Here is a 20,298-nt window from a genome sequence, read left to right as displayed (position 1 = left end):
GAATCTCAAAAAGCATTTTAGAACCTCTAGGTCATCCACATGTGTTGATTACACTGTGTCAATTTCCAATATAAGCTGCTCCTGAAGTGCTCTTACCTGAAATAATGGCAGTAGAAGACCTGGTCCCTGAATTTAGATTGACATACGAAATCTGACCGTTTCCAGATCCTAAAGATTGTGTGAAGTAGATTCTGTTACTTATGTCATCATAGGCCAGGTCTACAGCAACTCTTTCCACACTTATTGGTTGGAAAGGTGGGCTATGATCCTCAGGGTCCAAGTGTAAGCTTCTCAAGGTATTTTCCAAGGCAAAGATGAGGAAATTTTCTGTTGGAATGGCACAGCTCTTGCCATCACCTTCTAGGGTTCCAAACGCACAGCCACATTTAGGGGTGTCCAATCCAGGGAGAGCAAAGCAGAAATGGGTGCATCCACCATTATTTTCCAAGCAAGGGTTGTGGTTGACCTCAGCTGGTGACCGGGGCTGAACACTCTGGTCAAAAATGGTTACATCTCTTAGCCAATTGATATTGTCCCTTATCACTGTTGGTGATTCATTGCTGTTTGGTTCCTTGCTAGCTTGGAAGATTTTTTTTAAATTTCTGTCTACCCATATGATAGAATTTCCAAAAACAGTGATGGCATAAGGAGTTGGATAACGACTGCCATAACGAATCACTTCAGACACCCCTGCCTCAATACCAATCCTTGCAATTATATCTAAAGAATCATCAACCCAATAAACATAGCGATTGCTATGGTCTACTGCCAACCCCCGTGGTGTGACAATGCCTTCTGATACAAGCACAGTTCGATTAGTGCAATCAAGAAAAGAACGTTCAATCTTTGGGCTTTGCCCATAGTCAGCCCAGAAGAGATATCTGTTCTTGGGGTCTACAACAATATCTCTGGGTCTATCCACTGTGGCTTTAAGGAGAATACGGCGGTAGGTGGTGTTGATCCGCAGAACTTCTATCAGTGTTTCAGACACGAAAGCATTGGTGAAATAAAGGTTTCCTGCAGGAAAATGAAAGAGCATGCTGGTAAGTGCAAAACCAAGAAGGAAAAAGAGGGTACCTTTCAAATTCAGAACAAAATATATACGGTTGAGGTTTGGATCAGTAAATGTTATCTTTTCCAAGATAATAACTATTTATTAAAGAAATTGTTTCTTCAAATTTAAAGAGACAGTGCCTACCTTCAGCTTCTAAAGCAGATTGGAATTTATAGCAAATGTGATAACCCACTTTCTACTGAAAAATGTATTTTTCAGAACGTGTAACTGAATGTTTAACACCTAAATCTCCAAAGACTCTAATACATATTATCATGACATATCTTCTACTCCCAACATGAGGAAAGGAGTAAAGAGGGAAAGCCAGCAGTTTCTGACATTATCAATGTCATCAAGTGCTCTTTGTGCTTAGAATTAACATGAGTTAATAGTATACTCTAACCAGTGTAGCAGTTTTCATCACATGGACCTTCTACAGCCATCAAAACAAAAACCCATTTGTCTTTTGACATTACAAAACAATGTAAATGCTAGAAAGAAACAATGCTGTGGGGGGGGCGCCTGGGTGGCTCAATCAGTTGGGGGATCTGACTTCAGCTCAGGTCATGATCTCACGGTTCATGGTTCAAACCCCACGTCGGGCTCTCTGCTGACAGCTCAGAGCCTGGAGCTTGCTTCAGACTCTGTGTCTCCCTCTCTCTCTGCCCCTCCCCTGCTCATGCTCTGTCTCTCTGTCTCTGTTTCTCTCTCTCAAAAATAAAAATTGAAAAATAAATTAAAGAAAAAAAACCCCACAATGGTGTGAAGGCAGTATGAGTAGATACTGATCCCATATTGATTCCATGTAGTCAAAAGCCTATTGTTGAACTGTCAAATCTGCTACCAAGGAACATCTATTTTGTTCCTAGGTCTGAATCAAAATTGCTCGGGAGAAATCAGGCCAATATGCAATATGTTACTGATCTACTCTGTGTATGTTTAAATCCTTCAATCCAGGCTTGGCAAATTTTTTCCAAAAAGTGCCAGATAGTAAATATTTCAGGCATTATAGAGCACATGGTTTCTTTCACAAGTACTCAGGTCTGCCACTGTAAACACAAAAAGCAGCCATAGATAATACATTAGCAAATAGGCACAGTTGTGTCTCAGTAAAACTTTACTTACAAAACAGGCATAATCAAAAGGTACAAATTTCCAGTTATAAAAAAATAAGTACTAAGGATGTACAACATAATAACTATAGTCAACACTGCTGTATGGTATATATTAAAGTATTTAAGAGAGTAAATCCTAAGAGTTCTCATTACAAGAAGAAATATTTTTTTCTTCTTCTTTCCTTTTTACTGTATCTATATGAGATGATGGATGTTAGCTGCACCTATTGTAAATTATTGTGCACAATATGTGAAAATCAAACTATCATGCTTTATGCCTTAACCTTATACAGTGATGTATATCAATTATTTCTGAATAAAACTGTGGAACTAAAAACAGCCAGTGGGCTGCATTTGGCCCATCGGCCATAGACTGTTGACGCTATACTCTCAAAAGTAATATAGGAATTTGTAATCAGAAATGGGATTTAGGAACCCAATTAAACCCTTATCTAACCATACTATGATATTTACTATTTACAATAAACTCTTATTAGAGTACTTAGATTTTCATAATATATTTTAATATTTTTAAGTGCTGTCTACTTACCCAACTTGATTAACACACAATGATACCAATTTTTTATAGAATAGGATCATATTCTAAAAATTATAATACATTTAATACACTTGTTTCTCAGCATATCATTAAACAAAAATTAATTTAAAATTTAATTTAAAAGTAAGTACATGATGCCTGAAACTAATATTACACTGTGTGTTAACTAACTGGAATTTAAATAAAAACTTTAAAAAATAATAAAATAAAAAACAGCAGGTGATTTTGCTATATGCAAGAGTGGGAAAATGTCAAGTCACATGTGAGGATAGTTACCAACCAATTCAATGTCAGCATATCAAAGGAGAGACAAGGGTTATGATCAGGCAGGGGTTGAAGAGAGCTTCAACAATGGCTAACGAGGGAATAAGTCAGTGATGAGGAGTCCTGTTACCACCTGGAGATCCTATTTACATTCTTAGAGTTGTTTAGAATATTAATAAATGTATGTTATGTATTTCATTATAAAAAATAAAATAAATTTCAATAAAATTAAAACAGAGAAAGTGCCTAATAATCAAAGGGTTTTAACACATTAATAAGAGGAAGCAATTAAGAATTTGTCAGCTAAAATTGCTCAGCTTTGGGGCGCATGGGTGGCTAAGTCAGTTAAGCATCCGACTTCAGCTCAGGTCATGATCTCGAGGTTTGTGGGTTCGAGCTCAGAGCCTGGAGCCTGCTTTGGATTCTGTGTCTCCCTCTCTCTCTGCCCCTCTCCCACTCGTGCTCCCTCTCTCTCTCTCTCTCTCTCTCAAAAATAAATAAACATTAAAAAAAATTTCTTTAATAAAATTGTTCAGCTTTGAAATAAATTATTGTCATTTTATGGTTCACATAGTTTAATATCCTTATTTAATACCCTAAATTTTAATTTATATATTTCTAATTTAGAAATTAGGTGCTAATCTAAGTGTGAAAAAAAATCAACATAATTTTTCCAATCATTTTGCCTACAGTTCTGATGATGTTGATAATAGAAGAAAATGCATTAGCTGTTATGAATTTGTCCACGGAAGTACCTTATAATTAACTTAATAAAAGTATAGCTTAGTCTAAAAGCATAATTCAATTTATCTTAAATAATACTAATAATTCTCTAGAAAAATATTTTTGTAGTGCATATGGTGTCAGATTAAACTTTCTGGCATAAAACAAGACGATAGAGATGCAAACACAAAAAGAGACTTCTCAATAAAATCACTATATGGCTTACCTACCTGCTACCCAATCCACTGCAATACCCCGAACTCCATTTTCTCCTATTCCTTGTGTAACAATGTTTGTAAAAGAAGACCCATCAGGTCTGATTCTACGGATTGCATTATAAGATGTCACAGAACTGCTAAAATCACACCAATAAATAAAGCCAGAGAATACATCAACATCCACATGCAGTGCATTTCGTCCTGAAACATTTAAGAAAAGATCATTAAACAGTACTCTGGATCGAACTAGAACTTTAAAATGCTTGCCCTCCTTCTCACACCATCATTTCCAACCCCCTTCTCTGACTGTGCCCCCCACTGCAAAATAAAACTGTTTCCCAGTTGCAATGAGCACACCTACCACCCAGATCGTGGTTTCTAAAAACCATCTCCCACGATAAGAAACACTGGCTTCCGGGAGAAACAGCTGATTATAAGTTTGGGAATGGAAGGTTATAAGATAAGCCTAGAACACCTTCTTATACACAGAAGCAAGGAAGCACTCAAACACTAATGAGATCATGACATCATACAGGTAGCCATTTTAAGAGGTTTTACCTGGCCACAATGAATTCAACAGAGCATCAAGAGTAATTGTGGTAAACATTTATAATATATTGAATTGAAAAAAAAATAAAGTAAAAACTTGAGTCCATGATTACATTCTACACCTGAAACTAGTAACACTAAATGTATGTGCAGGTGTACATACACACACAGACTGAGAGTTCAAATGTGCTGAAATATTGACAATTTTTGTATCCAGGTGAAGGGTATAAGGATGTTCACTGTACCTTTTTTTCAACTTTCCTGTGTTTGAAAATTTTCAAAATAAAAGTTATGAGAAAAATTAATTGATTTTATATTATCTTTAGAAGATGGTAACTTAGATCCATAACTTTTTAGATATGAGTAAACAGTGCTCGCTTCAGCAGCACATATACTCCCTGACTTCTTACACTATATACTCTGCCACCTCTTCTGACCATCCACCCCTCCATTCCCTTCACTCTTTTTCTTCCCTTTCTATCTTTTATTTCTATCATTATCCTGTGGCACACTCCTTATGATGCAAGTAGACATTTAGTTCCCCCTGTGGTAACACACACCTAGAAATCTCTTGATTCATCTAGAAAGCAAGTGATTATTTTCTATGTTCACTGTATATAAGCATAAAGCAAAAATACAGTTACTAAGGAGATACTAATGCTGTCAACTTATTTCAACTCCTCAAACAGATATTAACAAATCAGATTATGGACTACTTCATTACTATTCTAAGTAGCATAATCTTGACCCTAAATCTCCATTAACTGTTCTTCTCAACACCAACTCTGATTACTTCTTGCAATCTCATGCTACATTCTATCTTTCTCTAGTCCTGTCATTCTCAGTGTGGTCCATGGACCAGTGACATCAGATGACCTGGGAACTTGTTAGGAATGTAGATTCTCTGGCCCTACCCCAACTTACTAAATGCGATAGTCTGGAGATGGGGTCCAGACCTGGTTTTAACAAGCTCTCCAATTCTGATGCACACTAATGTCTGAGAACTATTCAAGGCAGAGCCAGTTTATTTCAGGAGACAACCTCATTACATGCTGGATCCAAACGTGAAGAAATGCTTTATGGCACCAAGAATTCAACATGGCACAAGACAGAGTGAAATCTTACTTATATTGGAGTTGGCATACCTTGGCCTGCCACTGGCACCATGGCTTCTGAATGATCCGAAAATTGCAAGCTAAAGCCTCTGATTGTCGACAGCATTGAAACAACAAGGAAAGAACTATATGGAGAGCAGGTCCGATTATCAGGATTGAGTTTCATTCCACTGGCACAGGCACATGAGAACAATCCTCCCGGTATAGGCAGGCAAATCTGCTGACAGGCATTCACATTGTTGCTACAGCCATTGAAGGATGTGCCTAAATGAAATCAAAATTAGTTTGTAACTTTTGACCTCACATATTTGCCACTCCATCTCAAATACTTTATACTGGGTCATCAAATAATTAATAATAAATAATAATTAATCAATAACACAATACCTGGGTTAACAACATAAAAACAGCATTGAATCAACTGCAGCTTATACAACTAACACATAAAGGTACCACAACCATTATTTAATAGAGATTAGAGGATCAATGGTTTTTCTTCCACAAATCATATAGGAATTAGAAGAATTAGAGAGGTCAGTATGCAAATTCTAATTTTCTTCACCCTTTCGACCTATGTACTGGCATTTAAAATTACATCCGTTTAATTATATGATCAACAATGTGATCGGCATTTGATTTAGAATATATTAAATAATAACATTTAAAGGTTTTTTCCCATGCAATAAAAACAAATGCCAAGTAGCAAACCTAGGTTATAGACAGCAAACAAACCATTTAATAAACTTCAGTTACAGACTAAAAGCTGTAAAATATGTCAAAATGTTAAAAAATCACCTCTAGATCATACTGCTATTCTAAGGGGAAAATCGAAAAGTACATTATCTATGAAAAAATGTTGAAATCAGAAAGTATTCCTTTTAAGATTAAAAATTCTATCCTGTTAACATTTTCCTAGCAGGTATCCAACAAATATTTACTGACCACCTTCAATGTGCCAGCAACTTGTCTAGTTACTGTATATAGAGCAAGAAACAGGATAGACAAAACGCCTGTCCTTAGGGAGGTTACATTCTTTTACATTTTTTTTTTTAATGTGTATTTATTTTTGCGAGAGGGAGACAGAGTGTGAGGGGGCGAGGGGCAGAGAGAGAAGGAGACACAGAATCGGAAGCAGGCTCCAGGCTCTGAGCTGTCAGCACACAGCCGGATGCAGGGCTCAAACTCATGATCACCACCTCAGCCCAAGTCAATGCCCACCGACTGAGCCACCCAGAAGCCCCGGGAGGTTATATTCTAATGAGAAACAGAGACAACAAACATAGATAATATGTCAGGGACTGCTATGAAGCAAAAACAAAGTAAGGAGTGATGAAGAAGGAATGGGAATAAGCTTATTCTGAAATCAACCTGGCTTTCCAAATGACAGATTAGTCTTCGACATTTAGCCAAGTTTATGAGAGGGTTATCATTTTTTAAATATTTGAGGTAATTTCAACCTACATGCATGTGTACATATACAGGTCTGTGTGTGGGCACGTATTTTTATATGTAAGTGTGTAGATGTGTGGAATATGCATTATACATTTGTGAATATGTAGGTTTCAGTGACAAATACTTACCATGTCTGTGATAAACTCGGAGACCCCTCAAATTTGGAATATTCTCTCTCAAGACTACTTTGTTGTCCCCAGTGGCCTTGTCAACTCTTTCAATGACCTCATAGTGTTCATCAGTGTAATAAAGGTAAGAATCATAGACAGCAATTCCCCAGGGGTGGGAAAGATGGTTTACCAGGATCATTCGATTTGTACCATCCACGTTTCCTCTTTCAATCTAAAAAGATCAGAATTGTTGTCATTGACTGATTCATGGTGAAATGAGAGAAAAAACTAACATTCTCGTAATAATAATACCTCACATCAATATAGCACTCTATCCTTTACAGAGATTTTTCCTATTTGTTTTCTCATGTGGTATTCACAATTACAAGGAGCAATAGATCAAGCAAATGTCATTATGCCTATTTCACTGATGATGAAGTTGGAGCTCAAGTAAGTCCAACAACTTTGTCAAATGGCACGGTGAAGGAAAGGGAAATAAACCTCTTTAGGCCCTGCATGTGATATTCCGGATAAGGATACACATTCAATATCTAACCGTAGACCATTACCCAGGAGTTGACTGACCCTGCATTTAACATTTTCACCAACAATTTCTGCAATGGGAACAGAAAATATGCTCCACTCAATGACAAGATAACGAGACTTGAATGGGGCAAAGGGTAATGCTGTTATATTAGAAGAGCTAACAAGTCTTAGTGAAAATGACTCTGGAAAACTGGAAAAGAGCTCACAAAAATGAAGTTCCTAATGAGAAATGACAAGTTGTCTGCTTTTGGAAGAAAAATAAAATGTGGACATAACTGGTTTGATTTCATTCCAGAAACTTGTCTCAAGTGCCTCTTCTGTGCCAGGATATGAGCTGAGTTCTGGCAAGAGAGACAAATGAGGTTTGGCTCACTGCCTTGCTTGACAGGGAACCCAGCAGTTACAAGAGCAGGTTATGCCCTAGAAACTGACAGAAGTTTCAGAAAGCTAGAGCACAGGGAAGATACGCTTAGAGGGGAGCTTTGAAGGGGTGACCAGGACCAGATTAGCTGACCATGCTCAGCTGAAGTGTTTGGAGCTACTCCTATAGACTGAGCAGTGATCAAACCTATTTTGTGGTTTTATGAAGGTAACAGGCCTCCATCATGAAAGCAAGGTTTATTAATGACAGCCGTCATCCACTCAAGGCTAGAGAGAAGAGGCTCAGTATGGTAGAAGTGGCAGAAAAGGGCAGAACATGAGAAAAGAGGCAGAGGACAATTTGTCAGGATTTTGTAATGGCTAAATAAGGACACAATTATTCGAGTGAGGGGAAACATGAGGGTTCTGACCTGGGAGAAAAGATGGAGAGTCACACAAATAACAAGCTCACACAGTCAGGAGTGCAGAGCAGATGAAAAAGGGAGAAAGGTGGTGGGCACTGTCTGGAACAGGCTAAGTTGTTCCAGAAATCATGAGATGGGACAAGAGCTCCCTCATCATTTCACATGGGCATCAAAGTCTGTTAAGTGCTTTTAAAGCATCACTGCTCCTTTTTAATCCTCAAAGTTTATCACCATGATAAATACATACTAGGAATGAAATTAGCACTTGTTGAACTGATAATGAACTGAAAACCAAACCTACTGCACAATATTATGGTGAACACCAACATCAAAACCAGATCTGAAGTCACTACTATTTAGAAGGCAAGGAAGAGACTTAACGCACATTCGATTCCATATCCATAGCAATATTTTAACTGAACAAGTTATTATTGAGCACCTTCTATGTGCCTTGTCCCAGCTCAATTGCATAAGCACAACAGTGATGATCAAATACTATGTCTGTGAATGAATGAAATTATATAGTTTCTGCTTCTTATTGCAGAATATAAAATTACCTCTATAGGGGAGTTTTCATATATGTGCCAACCATATCAAAACACTAGAAAATAACATGTAGCTAAGAGGGGATGCTGTGCACAGGAACTTGGTATGTACATTTTTTTTCCCCTTCAGTCTCTACAATTGGAGAGCCTAGAGAACTTTCAAAGAAAAGCACTGAAATCACTAAAACATGAAAGAAATGGCTCTTACAAGTCAAGTAAGAAATGTGAAATGGAAATGTTTGATCTTGAAAAAAAACAAAGGATGATGAAAATGGCAAGGAACATTATTCTATAAAGAACTGTGCACATACTAGAAAATATTGGACTAGAAAATATTCAACTACAGCAGTATCTGCTCTAGGGAAAAAAGTTATTGGGAGAAAGGATAATACAACACTGGTCCACGTGGCCAAGTGAGATTGTTTAGGAAACACAGCCACACAAGGAACAATCATTATCAGCTATACACGCTCAGCAATAAAGACCAGTAGGGTGTGCATACCACTCCCGTGCTGGTGACAGCCCAGTAGAGTTTCTGCTCCTCAATATCAAGGGTGATAAACTCCAGGTGTTCAAGGTTCCCAGTGAAGAGAACTTTTGGAAATGTGCCATCCATGTTAGCACTTGCAATCTTGGCAGGAACACCACTGTCCGTTCCTTGGTCCGACCAGTACAGTTTCCTACAACGATGAAAGAACACCAGCATTTAATAAAACAATTTCATTGAATATTTAAGAGAATTGCCCTCGAGATGTGCTCAAGTCAATGGAAGAAGTCTAAATCATTAATATCTTGTGACATACAATGTGGAAGAGTACATAACCAGTGTTCTATCAATGTCTGTATTTTTCCTAGTTATTATTGGGGTAGGATGCTAGCACCCTGCATTGGGAATATTTTACCATGGTCAGACAATTTGGAAGCTTATGACTGACTAAGAAATTGCCTACATCAATGGTCAATCCCTTTCAAAGAATCACGCACTGTGCAGTGCCCTGGGAAGGACAAAGCTGATGTAAAAGTTGGCAAGTACCTCCCTGCTCGACTCTCAGGCCTGTTATTTAATTCTTCTCTAAATCATCATCTAGCACAAGACCAGCTACTTTCTGTTCTGATTTCTGTGATGGAAAATGTAACATTACACACAAACCCTAATTACCACACAGAATTGCCAAATCCATGATATATAAAACTTCATTAAAATATATAGGATTGCTTTCTATTTCCACTGAGGACACACTGTCTAGATTTGAATCTCAGTTTCCACTCCTTTCTATCTCAGCTGCTGCCATAGCCTCATGAGACAATCCTCTTACACTCCACACAAGTCTTCAAACCCCTTGATTCTGATCTTTATTTGCATACTTCTTGCATGCCCGTCCCATGCCCCTCATCTTCAAGTCTAAACTTCCTACTTGTAAGTTCTCAAACTCTGACATTCTCTGCCTCAACCAAACTCCAATCTCTTCCCTTCCCCCATTTTATTTCTTCTACTGAGCCTGTTCTTCAACCTTAAAACTTGCCTGAGCTTCCAAGCCTTCTGTCGCTCTCTGCCTGGACCTCACGCATAGCCATTTTAGCAACATCCTTATTTATTCTCATCATGTCCCATTGTGCCTACCTCACTAACAACTAGCCCTGAGTTTGTGTCATAATTTTCTTTCTTTTCTTAAATTCCAGGCTATCAAAAATTTGCTGGACAAAGTCACAAACTCTTGTGAATTCTGAGTTCCTTAAAAACTGAAGCTACCTTATCTTATCTGAGAACTCTCCTCCCTAGCTGAACACTTTCTCCTAATTGGTCTCCCTGCTCCTGGCCTCTTCCACTCTGATCCTGACCCATCCTTCAGAAATACAAATTTGATTTTATCATTTCCTTCCTCCAAATTCCCGACTCTTTATTTCTCAAAAGAAAGAAGTGCGATTCCTTAGCAAGAGGACATTAAAGTCCTTCCTTTGGCTTCCATCTTGTCAACTGTCACTAACCTCTAAGACTCTGGCTTCAGCCCTTTACACAATCATGCTAAATACTGTGATGCTTCTGCGCCTTCCTTGTCTGGCCTCAAGTAGCACCCCCCAGTTCCCAACCCATTCTCCACCCATGGGAAGCCTTCTCCTCCAAGTTCTATTTCAAATGTTATCTAGCTCCTTAAAGCTTTCCACATTCACTCAAAGTCAGAATGCATTGTTAATTGCTATAATTCCATTTTTAAATGTCTAAAATTCTTTCCTGGAATTAATTTTAAGTCCAGTGTTGCTAATTTAAAGAACATAGAACAAAACACATATTTACATCTTTCATGTTAGATGTAACTCAGAGGTATTCCTCTTTCTCACTGAGATCTGTATTTTTCAAAATGTTGGCATATGAAATCAGAAAAGGTCCTAAGTCTGAAATCTTCCATTTCATCAGGTCACAACATTAACAAGAATCGTGCTGCATAGAGCAGATTGTGTCATTTATGAACGCTCACCCATTAGCAGGATCAACAGTTATGCCAACTGGAATACCAACTCCAAGAACTGTCCCATCATTGGTAATCAGTGTTTTTCTGTATCTGACATCTCCCCGGAGTTTCAAAACCTATAGCATAAAGTCACTTATTAGAACTGAGTATCAAAACGGGAAACAAAGAAGGCTGAGGTGAAGGAGAACTTACATACACAACAAATTGAGATGAATGGGAGGGTTTGTATGAGATTCCAATAATCCCTAATTGCATTTCAGGGCTATGAGGAAATCCCCTCAATAGAAAATGAGTAAGAAAAGCAAAATCACCTCTCAAATTCCTATTTCAATTCACCTAATGTTTCAGGAGAGGACATTTATATGGATCAAAGAAGGATTCAAATGGGTGAACATACAAAATCACTGCCTAAGAGAAGCTACAAAAACGTCTTCAGAAAAAGATACAGGAAAACTCTGGAAGACAAATGAAAACCCCACAGCTCTCCTGCATCCCAGTGATGTGGCCAAGGCACCTGGTGGTCCTTCACTGAAAACACAGCTGACCAGACAGTCCAAATTTACTCAGAGTTAAAGTGAATTCTGTGCCACGTTAACAGCCTGAGTTAAAACAGAAGAGTTCAAATCCCTGCCCATCTAGATCTGACTGGGACAAGTAAATTCACCTGTTTGAACTTAGTTTCTTTATGAATAAGGTGCAGATGATAATGGCACATTGCACAAAGAGCTGTGAGATAATACATGTATAGCATTTAGCACAGTGCTCAGTACAAGTGTGTCTCCTATTTTGTTTATTCATCCATTTATTGAACACTTATTATGTAGCAGGCATTATACTAAACAGTATTGCCCTGAATCCTCACGACTGTTCTGTGAGATAGATACCCATATTACAGATGATGAAAGAGGCCTATGGACATTTAGTGGCTTTCTCAAAGTTACCCATTTTTAATTATTATTGCTCTAATTGCTAATGTTAACAGAACTCTGAAACATCACAGAAAAATATGGATTACCAGACTAGAAGCAGTTTCTTATAGGAACAAGGCTATTCTAATATGTACTTAAGACAGTCTGAGAAGAGAAACAGCTAGTAAGAAATTAGAAAATGTATATTGATTTTTTGCACAAAGGTTTTTCTATAAAGTTGCTTTTTAATGCAAATAGATTGTGTATCAGTGTTTATGTTGTTTTTGTTTTTGAGAGAGAGAGAGAGCACATGAGCAGGGGAGGGTCACGGGGAGAAAGAGAATCTTAAGCAGGCTCCACACCCAGGCTCAGTATCATGATCTGAGCTGAAATCAAGAGTCACTTAACTGACTGAGCCACCCACGGACCCCACAGTTTTTATGTTTTTATCTTTGCCCTCTCTCTGTCTCTCTATATTTTTTTCCTCCCTCCCTCTCTTCCTACCTCACACACACACACACACACACACACACACACACCCCTCTCTTTAATCCCTCACTCTCCTCTCTAAATTTTTCTCTTTCCTCTCTGGTGTCTTTTTTAAACTTGCCCCTTTCTGCCAAAATTTCACTCCTTTTCTTAAGGCTAAGGATCTCTTTGCTTCAAAGGAAAGTTCTTTTCCTTTTTGGGGGATACATCAAGTTCTCTCTCACACAACCATTCTGTAGACTTCTTTTCAGCTACAAAATTACATTTAGTGAACGGGCACACAGCTACCCCTAGTGGAAAGCATTTATTCAGTACTTCTCTTATTTTCAAATTTGAATCAAATAGGAGTAACTCTTACCCTGGAAGGATATTATTCGAGTAAACGGTAAGTGAACAGTATTTCTGTGCCCTTAAGCAATCTAACATTCACCTGAGTCACCACTGATATCACGAAAGGAGAAAAACAATTAAAAAAAACAATGCTAAAAGGACAATTTACCTTTAGATCATTATTCTCATGGGCCCTCTGTGGATATTCAAATATATTGATGATTTGAGGGAAAAAGGACTCTGTATTCACAGGATATCTTAGTTTCAAGACATACTTTTAGTTACTGAGATATAACCCCATTTTGCAGATATGGAAGCAGAGACTCAGAGAAGTTAAGCAATTTGTGCAATATCAAATACCCTTTGAGCAGAGAAAATACAGTGAGTTTTCAAGTCTCAGTCTTTATCAAGTGCTTTTCTCTGCCTGGGGTGCTTTTTCCCTACTTCTTCATTTGGCAGCAATAAATATTGGCCCTCTTTCAAGAAAGACACAGCTCACAAGTCACTGATTCTCCTGCCATTCTCCCTCTCCACACTTTTACTTCTGCCCCTAGCCACAGAACAGTTCGTAGTCACTGCTCATATCACACTTAGCACAATGGAACAAAGCTATTTGTTTATATGTCTAGCTCTCAGAGCACGAACTACTTAAAAGCAGGAAAAAATATGTTATTCATCTTTGAATATCCAGGACTAACAATGGGACGGATTCATTTACTAGTATTTGTTCAATGAGTAAGTCAGACTCAAAGCAGGTCTTTTGACTCCAAAGCAAATTATCTTTCCTCTGTGCCTCACTGCATTGGGGCACAATTACTAACTTTATATGTTTATAGGTTTATATGATTAGGGTGAACTTACCAAGATACACATTTGCACACACACACTCACACAGTTATCCATCAGCAGGTGCCTTGTCATTGTACCTAATACTGATGGAGGAAACATGTCCCCTGCTTTTGGAAAACTATCAGTTTAAAAGGGAAGACCCCTGTTTACAAAACAAGAGACCAAAAGACAGAGTCTGAACATATTCATTGCCATTCAGAATGAAGACAGCTTTTTGTTAAGCAGACACTAGAGATGTGTTTGGAATTAAGGGTTTTAGGCAGTCAATTGTGCCAATGTTTTGATGGGAGAGTGATATTTTTAGTTGAGATCATGAAAAACTACCTTTTGTCACGGTCAAAGGGGGTTAAAGCAGACTGGATTGCTGGAGTTATCATTATAACAAGGCAAAGTCAGAACAGAACACTGCCTGGGAAGCAGGGCGGTGAAGCTGACTGCTTAAGCCAGTTTCTTAAATTATGTAAAATTCAGGAGCTTATCTAAATAACAAAGGGTTTGAACCAGATGAGCCTCCAAGGTTCCCCTGTTAAGAGCTGATGATTCTACCTGGCTTGAGATAACTCAGAGGTTAGCATTTGTGCAAATTGCAAACTCCCCTCTAATTGTGTTGCTTGCCTTTGGGAACGTTGAGAGGACTAAAAGAGATCCTGTTTGTAGAAGACTTTGTAGACTGTAACCACTGTTCTGACCAATCTGCTCTAATTTCACCACTTGGCTGCTATGTGCCTTTCTCACCTTCAGCATTTCCCTTTCTGAATACCCCATAGAGAACCAACTTACTTACTGGCTGGCGCCTCACCCTGAACAGTGAACGGATCACTCTACACAGTCCTGCAGACTGCCCTTCTCACAAAACCCTCCCTTTGCTTTAGAAATTTTCACTTTCAAAATTATTATGAATTAATAACCTTGTCCCAGAATGGAACAAACCAATACTAGTTGAATTACCTCTGATTTACTCCATGCAATTGCATACCTGTGCCCCATCTAGAATTTCTTCTGGGAATTAGAGTAAAAAGAACACTTATCACACCGAGGAAAAGTATCAAAGGAATTAGAATCAAGTTTCTACTTTCTGTTGCACTGTTAGAAAAACTGCATTGGAGCCATAGAAAGATTTCCATCTTAGAACAGAAGTAACCTATAAATTTGGTTTGGGACTGAAACAGCATTACAGACTTGATGAGGAAAGATAGGGAGGAAAATCTCCTGCCTACTATATTCCTTCCATACCTAATGCTGAATTCCTTTTTTAAACTATTTTTATATATTTTTATAAATTATCTAAAATCCTTTTATATGAACAAGTTAGTATTGATGCTTAGGAAGAAAACAAAATAGGGCAGTAGAAAGTTCCAATAATTTATTTCTAAAGTGGTTTTACTCCATCGCTTCTAAGACTTTGATAGTTAATACCAATAGCTCCTCTCTTTTGCTTCTGCTTAAAAATAGTTTCAAAATCAATGAAAGCATTTCCTGAGAATAGATTTTATATGCATCAAAAACCAGTGTTTGTGTAACTGGTATTATGGAATCATTACCTCAATTGACATTGTTCCAGGATTGGTGTAATATAAGTTTCTTGATATCCAATCTAAGGCCAGGCTCATGGAAGAACCCAACCTAGACAGAGAAACTAATACTGTCCTGTTGGTGCCATCTGTCTTCACTCTGTGAATTTCACCCTGGAAAGAAGGACAAGAAGAGGTGAGCTGGTTCAAAGGCCACAGCTTCCACATGGAAGCACAGCCACTGCTGGCTGCTATGTTTCTTGAACACTCCTCACACTTGGAGGAAAGGCAAAGGTCCAGCGCCATTGGGTGGGCTCGCTGCGTATAATACTATAACACCAGCAACACTTCAAAAATAATGATTTTTTCAGTGTGTCAGAGGACTCTGCAAGGCTTATCATTCGGGTTGCTTCTGATATTGGCTACAGAGATTTATTTCCTAACTACCACAGGCCATAGTCATAAAAATAACCCATCAAAGGTGAAAATCAGGCGGCCAGAAGCATATTTTACATAGAGGTGACAAGCCTCAAACAGAAAGATCTTCCTCTCTTCTTTATTTGTAATCTCTTTGCCCCTTCCCCCTCCTCACAGCTTTCTCCTCTAAAGGGTGAGCTCCAATAGAAAGGGAACTGAAGGAGGGCTCTTTTTATCCTGGGGGCAAAGATGCTGAGAAGATTCCAGCAGCCACATCAAATGCTCTCCTGGAATTCTTTCAGAGAACTATTGCTTTTTGTTTTGATTCATAATCATTTTTATATTCATCTAGTATCTTCTATTAGCTTAAAGCTCCTTAGGAGTAATCTTTGTTACTGATTCTTGGTGTGTATTCTCCAGTTGGGAGTGGCTAGTTTGGCGCAGAGCAAAAGTAGACACTTAATAATTGCTTGCTGAATGAATAAATAACATCCAATAGGTTAAATGTGCCTATTATCTGCTCTTTGCTCCAGGTCAGCCTCCTATTTACATCCTTCACTGATTCAAAAAAACTTAGTGGTAAATTAATTTATTTCTGGACCATTTCCCTTTTATCCACCCAGCAAAAGTTGGCTTATAAGAAGGCATTAGTGTAGGTAAGCTCTTTGAAACAAGTTATATACTTTGAATGTTATTCAAAACTTACTGGATTCTCAACCCAATAGATGAACTGCTCTGAGTCATCAAATTCAACATCATAACCGTTCATTATCCCTGCTATGGGAACCATAGCATCATTGCTCTTCACCTCAGGATTGAGGGAGATTCCAAAAATTATACTGTATCTCACAGTTATTAAGAAAGGTTGATCATCTGTGAAAATAGCAGATATCAGTCAAAATTATATCCTACTATTCCCAGACATTTAGAGTAATGGAAAGCAGTGGATTGTTACCATCTCATAGGATAAAATGCCATTGAAGCTTTGTAGCAAAAAATACCGTACTTGGTAGATATTTCATCGGACAATCCAGGGCCTTTGATTGGGTTTCAGTGGGTTGCTAGGTCACCAAACCTCCAACCCTACATGCAACACTTCTGGACTTTCCCAACGTAGATCAGTATTTACCTTGCTCTTCATGAATTCCTTACTTACATGGTTAAAGCATCCATGTGTGTTCAGCATCACATTCTACACATAGAGAAACCTCACTAATACTGAATTTAAAAAGTGAAAGAAAACATATAGACTATTCAATTTGTCTTAAGTGTGCTCAAAAAATAAAAACACTACCACGTGTGGCTTGGTGTTTATTAGATATTTTAATTACTAAATGAAATCCAATTTATAATCTCCCCAATTGCTGTTGCCCAATGGCTGTCTTTCACACTAGATTCTAACTCCCAAAAGGTAGTGACTATGTCTGATTTACTCACTATTATGTCCCCAGAACCTCGCATGTAATCGTTGCCAAATAAATATTTGCTAACTAAATGAATGACCACATAAATGAATAAATGGATGGATGCATAAGTGGAAGTGTAAATAGTGTCTTCTAAAGTTCTCAAAAGTATCTGTATTTTGCAACTTTAAACATCCTCAAAATATCTTATTCAAACTAGCAATTCACTTAACCTCCTTAATAGATAAAAGGTCCTTTTTCTTTTCTTTTTCTTGCTTTTTTTTTCTAAACAGGTTCCAAGGTTTATTTCAAGACAAAACCAACCACTGTGTAAACAGAATGCTTGCAGTAGAAACACCACACATCTTCAGCCCATAGGAAAGCACAAAGTCATACTTGAAGTTGTTTGGTGAGCCTCAAATATGGACTCTGGCCACTCAGGTTTGATAGACTGATGTCTTCTCTCAGATTGGAAACTTGTTGGCTAGGGACCAGAACTGATGACCCAGATTCCTCATCCCTTCCCAGTGCCAAAGACATGGATACACCCTGGCCATCTGTCTCTTCTCTGGTCTAAAGGTCCTTTTTCAGAGATAATCTTTATCCTAGCTGTAGATGCTTTATCAAAAAAAAAAAAAAAGTCCAAAATGATGAAAGTCAAGAGTGACGTATTTAAATTCTCTCAGAAAAGCAAAACTGGGGGGCACCTGGGTGGCTCAGTCGGTTAGGCGTCTGGCTTTGGCTCAGGTCACGATCTCATGGTTTGTGAGTTCGAGCCCCGCATCAGGCTCTGTGCTGACAGCTCAGAGTCTGGAGCCTGCTTCAGATTCTGTGTCTCCCTCTCTCTCTGCCCCTCCCCCGCTCACACTGTGTGTGTGTGTGTGTCTCTCTCTCTCTCTCAAAAACAAATAAACATTAAAAAAAAATTTTTTAAATAAAAGGAAAACTGGAGTGTGAGTTTCATGTTATGAAGACATGTATATGACATATACCACATATTAAGCAAAATATAAAATGATTAATCATTGCATAATTTTCATCTGCTAAAAATGATGCTTTCATTATTTTGATAATCTGGAAAATTTTCCATCCTCAATGTGATTTTAAGTTTATTCTGAGAGAGAGACAGAGCAAGAGTGGGGGAGGGCAGAGAGAGAGGGAGAGAGAGGATCCCAAGCAGGCTCCTTGCTGTCGGCACTGAGGGCTCAGTCTCACGAACCGGGAGATCATGACCTGAGACAAAACTCAGTCAGATGCCCAACCAACTGAGCCACCCAGGTGCCCCTGGCTCTTAACTTATTTTAACATCTCATTAGCTTTTCCTTTTTCCTGGCATTTCAGTTACTAAAAATTACTTAGCATTTATAAACCTGGAATAAATTTAAAGTAAATACTGCAACTATTAATGTTTATATTTTAGAAAGTCCTACAATATATAGCATTTCGTCTTTCCATTAAACCTGTGAAGTTGTTTTCAGCTGAGGCCAATGAAACTTGCAGGGGCTAGTGAGAGTGTAGGTTCACAAGCCCATTCTCTCTTAACTGCTCCACGTTGCCTCTCTTCTGAACAAATGAAAGAGCCATAATAATCGCCCCTATTTATTGAGAATATGGGCCATATAGTATGCACCAGATATTATTTCACTTAATTTATCTCCCAGAAGCCTCCAAACCCTGTTTGTTAGAGTGTTACCAACCCCAACCACACCCAACTTTCAAATGAGGCACAAAGAAATTAAACAATTGTCAGGTCCTCAGACTCCAAAACTGGGTCTAGTCTAGACTGGGTACTAGTTATTGAATATCAAACTACCACTCAATTCATTTAATTTAACACGCAGTAATAAAATGTGTAAGCTATATTGGGGGTTTATATGTACCTTGAAATTATATTGAGATATTTAATTATTTATTGATTATATGTTGTAAGTGTTCATTGGTTCAGTAAAAACAAGAAGTATTCCCCAATTTCACAGTAGAGATTATAAATTCTACTTACTCAAAACTGAATATTGCTCTTTTTAATGTGTAATTTTCATTTTGCTTAATTGGAGGAATTCTCAACCAAAGCACCTAAAGAACTGCATTTCTCATCCATCGAACATGGGCTTTCTTGATTCTTCCCAGAAGCACTCCTCTCAAGCCCTACCCAGCTCTACTCCTTTGGCCACTATTCCTTTGTCAGGCTAAGTCTCAGGCTCTTGATCTGATCGCTGCTGGCATATTTGAGAAAATATATATACCACTTACCACTAGTGAACATTTATGGGCAATGAACCAGAGGGTGGGAGTCATTTAGTGCTGCACTGGCAGAAAGTGTGAGAGCCAAGGCGAAGGATGATACCAGAGAGAGTGCATGAAAAGTGTTCTGTGGGAAAGATAAAACGAGTGATTTGATGACACAATACAGCCATAAGGGAATAAATAGGCGGAAAACACAGGAATGAAGAAGGAGCAAGAAAGAATATCGGAGGGCTTTGTCATTCACTGAACATTTACTGAGTGCTACTGCGTGCAACAAGCAAATATCAATGAATCAGGTGGAGGCTTAATCATCAAGGAACTTGAGTCTACAGAACTAGGCAAAGTATATGGATTCTGGATCATAATGGCCATGAAGGAATATGCACAAAAGTACCTGGGGTGGGATGGGAAGGAGTTCAGAAGGAGGTGATATTTAAGCCATCCTACCACAGTATGTCTTTTGAAATTAAAAATCATTACTTCATTTTTATTCTTTATGTCATGATCCCATTAAGATTAGCACTAGCAGGGCAAGAAGTAAAGAGGAAGCAGTTGGTAATGGGAAATTTATGTTGTAATTGAACAGCAATGTTTACTACTTCCTAGCTAGGTTCCCCTTAACTCAGACATTGCACTAAATGATC

At 38.2% G+C, this 20,298-nt stretch overlaps 1 protein-coding gene across 6 annotated transcripts in view; it reads right to left on the bottom strand.

Moving 5' to 3' along the window:
- Positions 1-20,298, bottom strand: part of LRP2 (LDL receptor related protein 2) — a 198,753-nt gene that overhangs the window by 66,402 nt on the left and 112,053 nt on the right. For all 6 annotated transcript variants that reach the window (XM_078451168.2, XM_078451170.2, XM_078451169.2 and 3 more), the window contains 8 exons: positions 16,714-16,880; positions 15,621-15,764; positions 11,510-11,619; positions 9,538-9,715; positions 7,178-7,391; positions 5,628-5,861; positions 3,946-4,134; positions 97-1,017 (listed from right to left, as the gene is read on the bottom strand). In XM_078451168.2, coding sequence (XP_078307294.2) covers positions 97-1,017; positions 3,946-4,134; positions 5,628-5,861; positions 7,178-7,391; positions 9,538-9,715; positions 11,510-11,619; positions 15,621-15,764; positions 16,714-16,880 — 2,157 coding nt within the window. The remainder of the gene's footprint in view (positions 1-96; positions 1,018-3,945; positions 4,135-5,627; positions 5,862-7,177; positions 7,392-9,537; positions 9,716-11,509; positions 11,620-15,620; positions 15,765-16,713; positions 16,881-20,298) is intronic.

The sequence above is a fragment of the Panthera onca genome, chromosome C1 (genome assembly GCF_046562875.1).
Source record: "Panthera onca isolate mPanOnc1 chromosome C1, mPanOnc1 haplotype 2, whole genome shotgun sequence".
NCBI classification, from domain to species: Eukaryota; Metazoa; Chordata; class Mammalia; order Carnivora; family Felidae; genus Panthera; species Panthera onca.
This window is presented reverse-complemented; position numbering and strand designations above follow the sequence as displayed.